This window comes from Magallana gigas, chromosome 8, assembly GCF_963853765.1.
Source record: "Magallana gigas chromosome 8, xbMagGiga1.1, whole genome shotgun sequence".
Classification (NCBI taxonomy): Eukaryota; Metazoa; Mollusca; class Bivalvia; order Ostreida; family Ostreidae; genus Magallana; species Magallana gigas.
The window spans coordinates 42,569,772-42,585,087 of record NC_088860.1 but is presented as its reverse complement, the minus strand read 5'-3'; the positions used below and the strand labels follow the sequence as shown (position 1 = coordinate 42,585,087).

At 33.3% G+C, this 15,316-nt stretch overlaps 1 protein-coding gene across 1 annotated transcript; it reads left to right on the top strand.

The window, feature by feature from the left end:
* Positions 1-9,883: 9,883 nt before the first annotated feature.
* On the top strand, positions 9,884-10,891 carry LOC136271013 (receptor-interacting serine/threonine-protein kinase 4-like). The gene is made up of 2 exons (XM_066070079.1): positions 9,884-10,530; positions 10,666-10,891. Exons 1-2 carry the CDS (start codon positions 9,884-9,886, stop codon positions 10,889-10,891), a joined length of 873 nt encoding a protein of 290 aa, XP_065926151.1.
* Positions 10,892-15,316: the final 4,425 nt, after the last annotated feature.

Sequence of the window (15,316 nt, the reverse complement as noted above, 5' to 3'; positions counted from 1 at the left end):
GCTGATCCGAAAGCCCCTAGACGCTTAAAGGGCAAAAAAACTATAAAAAGAAAACATTTAATTTTAGAAATAATATATGGATGCGCTATATAAAACAAGTATACTCAGAGCGAGAAAAATAAATAGTGAAACCATGTGCTGCTGTCTTTTATTTCAACACGTGTCTGTGCTATGCAGGTATCTATTTATAGCTTCACTCTGTAGTCTTATCAGTTGGGGGTGTGGCCTTCTCCCTAATATGCTTAATTGCCGTCCGTGTGGATATTCAACTAGGTCAGATCCGGCCTTTAATACATTTTTGATAATTTTCTTGTCGTCACTTCCGGTACCGATTTATCAGCCATTTTGTTAATTTTTACGACCTATTTTGTGCACACTAAAACTCTGAAATTATCAGAGACATTAATATGAAATTTTCAGGATAGGTAAACCATAGTCTGAAGTTGAGCATATTGTTTTTGTTTCACGCCAGTGGCGCCATTCTTAGGAGCTCACTTTGGCTCGAAAATTGGGTACGAATTTTGTTCCCCATTTTTTGTCTACAAGATTTCTCAGAGATGGGTCACAGATTTTCTTGAAATTTGCAGGAGTGATAGAACAAAACTTTATCCTTAGGAATTTATTTCATTTTTTCGAAAGTTCATTTCTTGTCGTCCGTTTCCTGTCCCGCGTCAAAAATCTTGTGACATTGAGGTCTCAATAATGATTAGGACTTGGGCATTCAGACTTTGTAGGATTGAAGATCTATAGTTGTAGATGTCTTCAAACTATTTTGTTTTGTTCATCTTAACTTCCGGTCGTCACTGGAAGCACTCTATAAATTAATTTTTTATGCATTAATTTTATTTCATAGAGAATTAGAGTATAAGTATTAATCCTTACATATGTCATTTATCCAATGTTAAATAAATAAAAAACATTCTACTTCCTGTGAGATATCTCAAATATCTCAGCCTTTTTTAAATAACTGTTTTACCAACAAGATGTCAGAAAGTCAAGAAATCAATACACCAAACTAAGAAAGATGATAAACATTTGATAGAAAATGTGTTAAACCACTTTCATTTTGTCGACCGTCACTTCCGGTCCTAACCGGAAGGTTTCAAACAAATCAAGCTGTTTGAAAGTTTAACTATTTCTTTGACAATTTTAGTAAAATTGATAAACAATAAAGTACAGTTGTCTTATGTTCATGAAATACTAACTTTTATTTTCACTGAGAATTTCCGTTTGTCCAATTCCTTGTCAAGAGACAAAAAAATGACTCCACGAGACCTCAAATATGGTGACGACTTGAACAACCAAACTTTGTTGGATGATAGCTTAAAGTATGTATCTGTGTTTACCTTATTTTGATTTGTCGTCACTTCCGGTCGTCACCGGAAGCACTTAAAAAAATGTTCTCCCTTATTTTGTACATTTTACATGGAATGAATATATCAGTACACGATCTTATATATTTTAACTATACAATGTTAAATAAGCAATCTAATTCTACTTCCGGTGAGTTATATCAAGTATCTTAAATACCGGTAGTTATTCATTTAATAAATTTGATATCTGCGAAATTTTAGTCACTGTAAGTGATTGAGACATGAAACTTTTATGAATGATAGACAAATAATTGAAGATGTGTTCAACGGTTTTAATTTTGTCAACCGTCACTTCTCGTGCTCACCGGACGGGTTCAAACAATTAATGTTTTTTTCTTAGGTGTTTTATCTAGCATAATAAACAGTGATGTACACTAGGCAAATGAACTACTAGCTTTTTTTCCATTTATCACTTTCGTCCGTCCGTTTCCAGTCTCGAGATTAAAAAAAAACTAGTTTCACAAGGATCTCAGATTTGGCAGAGAGTATCGATATTTCATTGTATCATATAAAACTAAACGGACGGAAGACCTATTCGTTACTCGTAACGAGATCCAGTCATTTCCCCCCCAAAATTTTGTGCACGTGATTTCTCGAAAACAACTCACCCGGTCTCAACAATTTTTTCACAGATGATGGGACATTATCTGAATTTTATATGTTTTTGAATTTTTTGTCGTTGTCACTTCCGGTCCAGATTTACGGCCGATTTTGTTATTTTTTACGACCAATTTTGTGCAGAGCTGATCTCAGAAACTATTAGAAATATGACTTTGAAATTTTCAGGATAGGTAGAGCATGGTTTGAAGTTGTGCACTATTTAGTTGTTTTGCACCAGTGGCGCTATTCCTTGGAGTTCGCTTAGGCACGAAAATTGGGTACAGATTTCGAATCAAAATTGTCATATGTTTTGAACAGTATCTTTTTATCAGTTGATATTTTGTTAAGACATATAGAACAAAAATATTAGAGAATCAAAAGTTCTATCCAATAAAATCGAAAAAAAGGGACTGGCCCCTTTAATTAGGAACCAAGAGACTCGTAAAGTCTATTACAAATAACTTGAAAACGATAAATATTTTGTTATGCATTATAAAATCAAAGCTGTTGATCTCTACATTATCGGTTTGAACAAGTCATCGTCAGGCCCATGTTTAGCGTAATTAGGGTTTTTATTCTTTATCTTAAATTTTTTTTTTGTTTGGGGGGGGGGGGGGGGGTAATTTTGATATTGTATCGATATTTCATGGTACCATTTTAACTAAAAAAAAAATCGGACGGAAGACCTACTCGTGACTCGTAACGAGGTCGTATCTAGTTTATCATATTTTTTGAAACAACAAAAATCTCTTTTTCAGTTATCTCTTTGTTTAGCAACTCCGATAGACATTTGTCCAACTTTGGAACTTCATAATTTTGAATGATATCTTCAAGATCCAAATCTAAGAGTTCTGAATCTTTTTCTGTATATAAACTTTTGAAAATTTGTTTTAACTTCATCAAGTATGCGTGCCTTGTCATAGATCATACCATTTCCATCAAGTTATAATTTTTTAATTGTTTTATTTAAATAATTACAGTTTTCTAAATTACAAAAGTATTTAGTGGGTTTCTCCCCTTCTTATACCCATTTAGCCCTAGACCTAATCATATGTCCTTCCATCTTTTCTTTACGTATATTTTCTAATAATGACCTTTTTTCCTCAATTAAAGGTAAATTAATTTCTTCCTCAGATTCTAATTTACCTATTTCTTCAAGTAATGACTTTTCTCTCAAGTTTTCTTTCCATTTTCCTATGGGAGGAGTAAGAAATAGTGACACCCCTTATTTCCATAAGGAGAACTTCTTAAAATAAACTATCGTCAACTTCATCGGTGTCACCTTGTATATGTTGCGTAGAGAAGTTCCGTATGGTTTCTTTAACTGTCTGTACTTATTTTTTTTTACCAAGAAGTAAACTATGATTGAATTTCCAAAGCCCATGTCCCCTTTTAAAAGAGTTAAATTTTAATTCTACAATGACAATGGAATGGTCTAATCAATAACCAGGTTTAATTATGTATGACTCTACAGAGTTGGACAACCTTTCAGATATTAAAATATAATCTTAGCGCCCTTGTTTTAAGGGGTTTTTCTTACGCCAAGTATATACCTTTTTGTCAGGATTCAAAGTCCGGAAGTAGTCTAATAGATATAAATCATCCATAATTTCAAGCAATTTTTCTCTTGCCTTGGGGTTATTTATTGTATTATAGTTTTTTGTATCAATAATAGGATTTAAGACAAGAATAAAATCTCCAACTAGTTTTAACAATTCATTATCCAGTTCTAAGAAAATCTCACGAACATACTCATAAAACTCAGGACTATCTGTGTTTGGACCATATATGTTAATCAAAGTAACCATATTTCCCTCAATTGTTAAATCCAAGGCTATTAAATTCCCTGCTTTATCCTTTCTTTCTTGATGAACTTTAAATTCGAAGTTATTGTTAAAAAATAGAGAGACACCTCTTACATTTGATTTGTAAGAGTTGAAGTAACATTTATAACCCTACATGGCTTCTACACATTGCTCAAATTCGGGACTTAAGTGTGTATCTTGAAAACATATGATAGAGTAACCCTTGGTTTTTATAAAAATTTAAGACATCTTGGCGTTTTGATAAAGTGGCCAACCCCTGACAATTAACTGTGGTAATCTTTATAGAATCGACCATTTTCAAACGGAGAGAGATAAACAAATGTCATGTAAAAATGATCAAAAAGGAAAAAATTGTAAGCAACCACTTACCACTATCATATGCATCCAGATATATTGGAGTTTAATTGAAAACAGAAAATGTAAAGCACGCTCGCACCATGTCTCTCACCTTCCATACCAACTGTTAATAAACAAACATAGAACCCGAAGCGTCTATGATTGTCCGATCCCGATCTCACAACATGTTGTTGCGACTCCGCATACTCACACATAAGAAAATTAGAGCCGTTGCTTTAGTTTCTCGGTTGTGTCATCCAGGATGTCGAATTTATGTCTATTTCCCTCGTTGTCCGACGCAAACACTTGCATTAAATATGAAAAGTATGCATACAAGAACAGGACTATGATGGCATATCTCTGCCCCTTGTGGGGAAGTTATTTTTCTATTAATCATGTCGACATGCAAGATAAATATGTTATTTGATTGAAATTTTCTTGCACGTCAAAATAATTATGCTGCATGTTGACATAAGTATCTTGCATGTCAACATATTTATCTTGCATGTCGACATAATTGATAAAAAAAATAACTTGCACACAAGTGGCAGAGATATGCCACCATACAGGACAATGCCTTTTAATCACTCAAAACAGATGTCGAACTGCGCAGCTACAGGCATTGTCCTGTTCTAGTATGCATACTTGTCAAACAAAATGACTTGTAGGACTTTCTATTTATTGATTTTATATCTTTTGGCAACATTGTTGTCCAGTTTCGGGCAGAAACAAGCCAGTTCAAGAAATGTTTACATTCTTATCCTCAAATGTACAAGATGGTCGCACACCCCTTTAAATAATTCATTTCGGCTTCAATAAGATGTGTTTTACAGCATAAAACCAAAAAGCCTGAATTAATTCCAACCTGTTTTCCAAAAACATACAGCAGAGAATGATATTTGCCTGTTTTACGCCGCTGAGAGAAAATAATTGACTTTGGCACTTGGAGCTGTGTTTTATTTAAACAAAAAATGTTTTCTTTGGTGATTTATGTGAGAAATTAAGGTGGCGACATTGCTGAAAAATGCATCACCCGCTCTAGCGTGGTATGTTAATTTTTTCTGCGATGATACCCACCTACAAATCCACATGAATCATCAAAAACGGCAGTTTATTGTTTATATTTACATCTTTTCTAACAAAATAATAAATTGATTTTAAAAAGTAAATAAAATTCATAAATTACTGTTAAACTACAGTAGATAGCTAAGAGAAACAGCAAAATTGTCTCCGATGGGAAATTGCGTCTGACATCATCATGATTATTTAGTGCAGTCCGTGATATTGCTTTAGTCGCTGTAGGTTTCGGCCAATAAATATAATGGAGGTCGAGTAGATTTCAGCCCTGTCAGTTTCAATCACTGTCGATTTCGACCAATTGATAAACGGGGAAGGTAGATTTCAGTCCTGCTAGTTTCTATTGATAAAACTTTGAATATTTATAAGTTTCCGTAAGAAATAGAGGGAATAAAACTTGATGAATGTAAATATATACCACTGACCACAGGTATGTTTATGTCAGACAGGTCATTCTTTTGAATTTTTTGAATTGACATATGCCTCGCTGTACTCACAGATAATGCTACACAATACCATCGTTGAAGCGAACTGCAATATGTAATATAAATATTTGTTATACTTTCATGTTATATACTGAAATCTGATTGGTTTAGACGAAGATCATAAACCGTTCTATTACCCTCAGCGTTAGCAACGCACTTAGCAACGGGTAACATTAAAAATTGTTACATGCGCGAAAATTATGCGCGGACGGTTCGCCTTAGAATTTACATTATTCCAATGTAAAAGCAGTTAAGTTTTCATTCAGTATAACAAAATAAATAGTGCCTGTTTGGTAGGATAACAGTTGAAATTGACACCCCTCGAAAACCATTGTCAACCTCCGCTTCGCGTCGGTTGACAATGGTTTTCTCGGGGTGTCAATTTCAACTGTTACCCTCCCAAACAGGCACTATTTATATAATGTTATAGTGTTAGTTTATATTCATCATATTTCTCTATACCTAACAACTTTCTATTATGATAGAATTTTCCAGTTGCAATAGAAGCACCGATAAAGAAAGTACATTAAATGAATCGGAAGAAAGAAAAAACCTTCTTACAGATGCAGAGAAAGTAAAGAATGATTTTTCTACAGAACGTAAGTACTTGTATGCAAGTGCAACAATATCGTCTTAAAATGTTTATAATTTAATAATAAACATATAAGGATATATTATTTTGGAAGTTAAATATCGATTATAAATGTATTTTATTTTTAAAGGATCATCTGTATACACAAAAGAATTAACCTATAGGTCCGGTATTAGTTTCTGTCTTCACAAAAAGCATATCTATTTCAGTTCCATTTCTTGATTTTAAGTCATACACAGTTAACTCTAGGATTCTTGTTATCATAATGTATAATGATTGAAAAAAAAGTTTCACAATCGTTGTATGAGCAGCATGAGTTACATGTATGGATTATTTTTTGCTTTATTATCTTTAAATTTTATTTTTTGTTTACTCTCTATAATACGACAAATGTACTTTATAAACATTTCATGACGCGATTCTAAAGGTCGTTTTATGTATCAATTTTCGTTTATTTGATTGAAAACACTAATTAACACAATATCCTAAAAAAACAATAAGAAATGTAATTTTTCACTTCATTCCCATATGGGATCATAATTACGACGATTAAATTCTCAGATAAGTATGCCGTGTCCATGATGACGCTAAAATTGGGTATTTATTTTCCTTATTTCTCATTCAGTTTTGAACATGCTAATTCAAAATTTATGAAACAGATCCTATCAACAAGAAGAACACACCCATTTGATTTAATCAGATGCAATGTTTTTACAGGATTTATTTTATTTAATTAACAAATTTCTTTTTTCAAAACGGCATGATATTTTTGGAAGTCAATTTTAACATGTAGCCATAACTCTTAAACAACTATATTCATATTCAAGTCTTGACTGAATTAGACTTTCAGAATGTATGACACTTTCCATGAAAAGTAATGCGCAAACAGTGCCCCGCCCTAAGATCTGATCCAGGAACCTTGATTTTCAAAATAATTTTACAAGTGCTTCATAAACACCATAACACACAATGTATTTATTTAGTTTTCCCAAATTGTGTTGAAAAAGAGATTTTTAAAATTCTCTCTCTCTCTCTCTCTCTCTCTCTCTCTCTCTCTCTCTCTCTTGTTTTTTGTTTTGTTTTTGTTTTTGTTTTGTTTTTGCTTTTTTCCCTGTCCACGGTCAAACATTTCACAATTTACATGCATAGGCCTATACCTCTTTTTTGAAAGATGCTGCAAACCAAATATTAACAATGCAAAAATAATCGGATCACCATATGACAGTATGTCCTTATAACGAAATGAATTCTTCTCTAATTCCACAGGGGAAAGAGATGGTATTCATGAAGCTTTTTACCTATAATGTGAATTTCATGATCTCTGGTGCAGGGGTTCAGGACCCTTGTGTATGGCCAATATGGCCATAAAGTGAAAATATTTTATACTGAATTTTCTTTCGTACGTTTACAATCTTTTGAAATAAACTATATAGTTAAAGTCTGAACTCAAACTTACAGTACTAGTAAAACTCGTTTAGTACGAACACAGATATAGAAAATTCTCGGATATAGCGAAGTTTTTTGGAGTCCCCAGTCAAATTCTTAACAAATCTTTGCAAAATTTTACGGTTATAACGAATACGGATATAACGAATTCACGGATATAGCAAACTGATTTTGAGTCCCGTAGAGGTAAATACTAACGAAATTTAACAATTTATAACGAATTTCTTTACAGTTAAAAAAGTTAACACTACCATTTAGCATAATAGTTTGAATGAATTTATTTTTATATAAATTGTTTCGACTCACAATTCGATTATCAAAGGTATCAAAGTAATATTTTTTTTATGTTATTCCTCAATCAGCGAAAGTTATAGTCTGTTAAAAAACCATGTATACATGCATAGTGAAATTGCTATATTTATTATTACGAATTCGGTATACGGATATAACGAATTACGGATATAACGAAGTAAATCCGTTGGTCCCTAGGATTTCGCTACAGCCGAGTTTTACTGTATATCCTCTGTTAAATTTATATGTACATTGACCGGCTGTTTTTACATTTTTTTTATTGTAGAATTAACTATTGAAGAGGCCATGTTCAACCAATGGAAACACGACGACTCTTGCTTTATTTCAACCAAGGCGTGTGAAGAAGTGGAAAAAAGCATTAGAAGCAGGAACCTGGTCATTGTTGCTGGTCACTCAGGATCCGGAAAGTCAGCCATTATTCAACATATTGCACTCAAATTCCGAGAAAACGGCTGGGTTATAAAACGAGTTAAAGATGTTGAAGATATTTTGAATGAATATTCTTCAAGTCGATTTCAAAGGAACAAAACCATCTGTGTATTTAATGATCCATTCGGAAAAGAATCTTTTGATGAAATATTAAGTAATTCATGGACAAAATATGAAGAAGAATTAAAGTTGTACTTAGAAAAAGCAAAACTTGTGATGTCGTGTAGAAACCACATAATTTCCGACACGAGATTGACACGTTATTTAGCTACTCAATCACATATCGTATACATCGATAATACCAAGAATAAATTATCCGTTGAGGAAAAGCGGCAGATTTTGACAAAATATACATTTGATATGAATTTATCAGACAAAGAGTGTGATGCAATTGTTGAAGTGGAAAGGTATTTTCCGTTACTGTGCAAATTATACTCAAGCAACGAAGATTACAAAATAAAGGGTATCGGATTTTTTACTGAACCCATAACAGTTCTAAAAGAGGAAATTCTAGGGTTCAGAAACAAAGACAAGGGTAAATATTGTGCGTTGGCTCTCCTTGTTCTTTTTAATGATGATCTTTGCGTAAATGATCTTTTAGAAAATAAAGACACGGAAAACAAATTAAAACACACGTTAAAACTTTGTGGATTACCAGAGAACACACCACCTTCAGCTATTAGGGACAATCTTAACTCACTGAATGGTTTTTTTGTCAAAACAATTGGCGACACTTATCATTTTTATCACGATTTTGTGATGGAGGTTACAACACATGTGTTTGGAACAGATTATCCAAGAGAAACAATAATTTATGCTGATATCGGCTTCCTCCGAAAAAGGGTTCGATTAGAAGAAGATGTTGATAAATACGACGATTCATTTACTATTAACCTCAGTGACAGATACGTACAAGTACTTGGAGAAAGGCTTTTTACTGAACTGTTTAAAGAACGCCTATTAGATGTTGTACTCAATTCCTGCCTAAGAAACACAAAATTAATAAAAGTACTGGAGCAAAAAATTGCAGATCATCCAGAAAATCTACATATGTTTCTTGAAAAAAAGAAACTTTCAATTAATAATCAAGAGCTTGATCAGACATCAAAAAAGTTACTCTTGACCAAACCCTCCTTTTTGAATTTAAAAAACGAAGTATCGCCACTTTTTTGTCTGATTGCATTTTGTCATACACAACTATCAAAGAATTGCTTGCATTCTTTACAACAAATGCAAAGTTTTGTTTTAAGCAACTATTATATTCCTGCAGTGTGTTGCAATGGTTCAACAGAATTGTTCAACAATGATTTTAAAGACCAATCAAACGAGTTTTTATGTACGACATGGGGAGGTTTATTTTCTATTCACATTGTGTCTGCGTTCCATAATTATCAATTACTATTTAAGATGATACAGATGGGTGTAAATGTCAATATAAAAACAAAAAGGAAAGGCGGTTGGACCCCATTAATATTAGCAGCTGGTAACAATACTCAGGAACACAGAGACTATTACCATGAAGAATCAGGTGCAATTCGAAGAGATAAAACTGTACAACTTTTACTGAGTAACGGAGCAGACATTAATTTATGTATGGATAACAAAGTTAGTCCTCTTTATACAGCTTGTGAAAATGGACATGATAACACTGTACAATTTTTACTGAGTAAAGGAGCAGACATTAATTTATGTATGGAGGACAAATCCAGTCCTCTTCATATAGCTTGTCTAAACGGACATGATATCATTGTACAACTTTTACTGAGTAAAGGAGCAGACATTAATTTATGTATGGAGAAAAAATGCAGTCCTCTTTATATAGCTTGTCAAAACGGACATGATAGCATTGTACAACTTTTACTGAGTAAAGGAGCAGACATTAATTTATGTAGGGAGAACAAATACAGTCCTCTTTATATAGCTTGTCAAAACGGACATGATAGCATTGTACAACTGTTACTGAGTAAAGGAGCAGACATTAATCTATGTATGAAGGACGGAGCCAGTCCTCTTTATACAGCTTGTCAAAACGGACATGATAGCATTGTACAACTGTTACTGAGTCAAGGAGCAGACATTAATTTACGTATGGAGAACAAATCCCGTCCTCTTTATATAGCTTGTCAAAACGGACATGATAGCATTGTACAACTGTTACTGAGTAAAGGAGCAGACATTAATTGATGTAGGAAGGACGGAACCAGTCCTCTTTATATAGCTTGTCAAAACGGACATGATAGCACTGTACAATTTTTACTGACTAATGGAACAGACATTAATTTATGTAGGAAGGACAGAGCCAGTCTTCTTTATATAGCTTGTCGAAACGGACATGATAGCATTGTACAACTTTTACTGAGTAAAGGAGCAGACATTAATTTCTGTATGGAGAACAAATCAATCCTCTTCATATAGCTTGTCAAAACGGACATGATAGCATTGTACAAATTTTACTGAGTAAAGGAGCAGACATTAATTTATGTATGGAGAACAAATCGAGTCCTCTTCATATAGCTTGTCAAAACGGACATGATAGCATTATACAACTGTTTCTGATTAAAGGAGCAGACCTTAATTTACGTATGGAGAACAAATCCAGTCCTCTTTATATAGCTTGTCAAAACGGACATGATAGCATTGTACAACTTTTACTGAGTAAAGGAGCAGACCTTAATTTACGTATGGAGAACAAATCCAGTCCTCTTTATATAGCTTGTCAAAACGGACATGATAGTACTGTACAAATTTTACTGAGTAACGGAGCAGACATTAATTTATATATGGAGAACAAATCCAGTCCTCTTAATTTAGCTTGTCAAAACGGACATGATAGCACTGTACAATATTTACTGACTAATGGAGCAGACATTAATTTATGTAGGAAGGACGGAGCCAGTCTTCTTTATATAGCTTGTCGAAACGGACATGATAGCATTGTACAACTTTTACTGAGTAAAGGAGCAGACATTAATTTCTGTATGGAGAACAAATCAATCCTCTTCATATAGCTTGTCAAAACGGACATGATAGCATTGTACAACTTTTACTGAGTAAAGGAGCAGACATTAATTTATGTATGGAGAACAAATCCAGTCCTCTTTATATATCTTGTCAAAACAGACATGATAACACTGTACAAATTTTACTGAGTAACGGGGCAGACATTATTTTATGTATGGGGGACAAATCCAGTCCTCTTCCTATAGCTTGTCAAAACGAACATGATAACATTGTACAACTTTTACTGAGTAACGGAGCAGACATTAATTTATGTATGGAGAACAAATCCAGTCCTCTTCATATAGCTTGTCAAAACGGACATGATAGCATTGTACAACTGTTACTGAGTAAAGGAGCAGACATTAATGTATGTATGAAGAACAAATCCAGTCCTCTTTATATTGCTTGTCAAAACGGACATGATAGCATTGTACAACTTTTACTGAGTACAGGAGTAGACATTAATTTATGTAGGAAGGACGGAGCCAGTCTTCTTTATATAGCTTGTCAAAACGGACATGATAGCATTGTACAACTTTTACTGAGTAACGGAGCAGACATTAATTTATGTGTGGAGAGCAAATCCAGTCCTCTTCATATAGCTTGTCAAAACGGACATGATAGTATTATACAACTGTTACTGATTAAAGGACCAGACCTTAATTTACGTATGGAGAACAAATCCAGTCCTTTTTATATAGCTTGTCAAAACGGACATGATAGCATTGTACAACTGTTACTGAGTACAGGAGCAGACATTAAGCTATGTATGAAGAACAAATCCAGTCCTCTTTATATAGCTTGTCAAAACGGACATGATAGCATTGTACAACTGTTACTGAGTACAGGAGCAGACCTTAATTTATGCACGGAGAACAAATCCAGTCTATATAGCTTGTCAAAACGGACATGATAGTACTGTACAAATTTTACTGAGTAACGGAGCAGACATTGATTTATATATGGAGAACAAATCCAGTCCTCTTCATATAGCTTGTGAAAACGGACATGCTAGCACTGTACAACTGTTACTGAGTAAAGGAGCAGACATTAATTGATGTAGGAAGGACGGAACCAGTCCTCTTAATATAGCTTGTCAAAACGGACATGATAGCACTGTACAATTTTTACTGACTAATGGAGCAGACATTAATTTATGTAGGAAGGACGGAGCCAGTCTTCTTAATATAGCTTGTCAAAACGGACATGATAGCATTGTACAACTTTTACTGAATAAGGAGCAGACATTTATTTATGTATGGAGAACAAATCCAGTCCTCTTTATATATCTTGTCAAAATGGACATGATTACACTGTACAATTTTTACTGAGTAACGGGGCAGACATTATTTTATGTATGGGGGACATATCCAGTCCTCTTCCTATAGCTTGTCTAAACGGACATGATAGCATTGTAGAACTGTTACTGAGTAACGGAGCAGACATTAATTTATGTATGGAGAACAAATCCCGTCCTCTTCATATAGCTTGTCAAAACGGACATGATAGCATTGTACAACTTTTACTGAGTAACGGAGCAGACATTAATTTATGTATGGAGAACAAATCCCGTCCTCTTCATATAGCTTGTCAAAACGGACATGATAGCATTGTACAACTGTTACTGAGTAAAGGAGCAGACATTTACTTATGTATGGAGAACAAATCCCGTCCTCTTAATATATCTTGTCAAAATGGACATGATAACACTGTACAATTTTTACTGAGTAACGGGGCAGACATTATTTTATGTATGGGGGACAAATCCAGTCCTCTTCCTATAGCTTGTCTAAACGGACATGATAGCATTGTACAACTGTTACTGAGTAACGGAGCAGACATTAAGCTATGTATGGAGAACAAATCCCGTCCTCTTTATAAAGCTTGTCAAAACGGACATGATAGCATTGTACAACTTTTACTGAGTAAAGGAGCAGACATTAATTTATGTATGGAGAACAAATCCAGTCCTCTTTATATAGCTTGTCAAAACGGACATGGTAACACTGTACAATTTTTACTGAGTACGGAGCAGACATTAATTTATGTATGGGGGACAAATCCAGTCCTCTTCATATAGCTTGTCAAAATGGACATAATAACAATGTACAATATTTACTGAGTAAAGGAGCAGACATTAATTTATGTAGGGAGGACGGAGTTAGACTTCTCCTTATAGCTTGCGAATGCGGTCATGATGCCACTGTACAACTATTACTGGATCATGGGGCAGACATTAATCTATGTAACAAAGACGAAGTCAGTCCACTTTACATTGCTTTTGCTCGGAGACAATACAAAACTGTCAATATCTTATTAAAGAGGAATGCAGACACTAGACTTTCTAGTGGTCTCAATCAAACCTTTTTGGATTTGGTCGATAAAAGAGATAGCACCGTACTTTTTTTGCAACGAAAAGACAACATTTATAATAACATACATGACCTGGATTCATATTTTTCCCTTTTTGTATTCTGTCACATTAAAAGAATGTCGAGAGCATTAATTTTCACTTATTTTTATAATTCATAATCTAGTAAATGTGTGTTATGATATTTAAGCCACATGATACGTTCAGGAGTTGCTCACGGACACATTTTGAAATACTTGACCTTACACTTAAGTGTGTAGGAAATTTCATTTTTTATTTTTTTTTGGTAATACGCACATTTTTTTTGGTGGAACCTAAAAGGTTTGGATCTTAAACAGTTCATATGACGTCCAATGCTACATCGATTCAAAATGTATTGGCTTATATCAATGATCATCACCTTCATATATAATAAATAAATCCATGTATTCACAATTGACATGGGAAATAAATCTTTTTATAGAAGCACAATTGTTGTATCGAATTATTTTGGTCTTTAAGAAATTACACTGTTGACAATCGCTTCAATAGATAATGAACATTATATTGTCAATAATTTACCACTGTCCCTTTCTCTTGTTGCTTTTTTTCTTTTTTGATTGATTAGTATATGGAAATAGAATGAGTGCAGTCACCACAAGCAAAACTATTTATGTACAATGTGGATTTCTGACGCTTTGTCTAAAATTATGTTCTTCTAGGAGGATTATTATAAAATCATCTTTCATTTTATACCTATGTTGCATAATGTTCATGTTTGATTAGTATATTGGATTTTATACTGTGCAATCATGGACTGGACAAAAAGTCAGGAAACATCTACATGTACCTAGATGATATGCAAGACATAACTTCCATGTTAAAACATTCAAACAATGTAAAGTCTCATGTTTTACCCTATTTTATTTTCATGCAAACAACTAACTGGATGTTTATACAATAACACAGTATTTAGAATTCATAATCATTTTATTGGTCGTCAAAGGTTATTGATATCATTACAATATTATCTTTATTGTTGCATGTATTTAAGTATTGTATTTTGATATATAAGATGTTGAATTATTATCTATATAATCGCATATATTGATTATATAGAAAAAAAATAAAATTTGAAAAAAGTGAGGTTATTGACTTTTATTCAACAGACTTCGAAATGACTGCAATTTACGTTTATGAAAATAAATCTTGAGGCACTATTGTTATCATTTTCACTAATTAAAAAATACTATGCCACAAAAATATTGACGTCTAAACCAAATGCCATGAAATGAAAAAATTAAAACATTGATGAAGTTATTTATTCTTTTGTTAATACATTTTGCGATGTTGAAAATAAGGCAAATAATCTAAGCATGTTCATTTAAAACCCATTATTAATTAACATACATTTATTTTAAGGTGTTGTGTTTTTTAAAACAGTCATACTGTAACAGAGAACATATGACATTTGCCAGCAGTCTCACACC

Coding starts and splice junctions, on each gene's coding strand:
- LOC136271013 (XM_066070079.1), top strand. CDS start 9,884: ATGATACAGATGGGTGTAAATGTCAATATAAAAACAAAAAGGAAAGGC. Junction 10,531..10,665: donor CATGATAGCATTGTACAACT/GTTACTGAGTCA, acceptor TAATTGATGTAG/GAAGGACGGAACCAGTCCTC.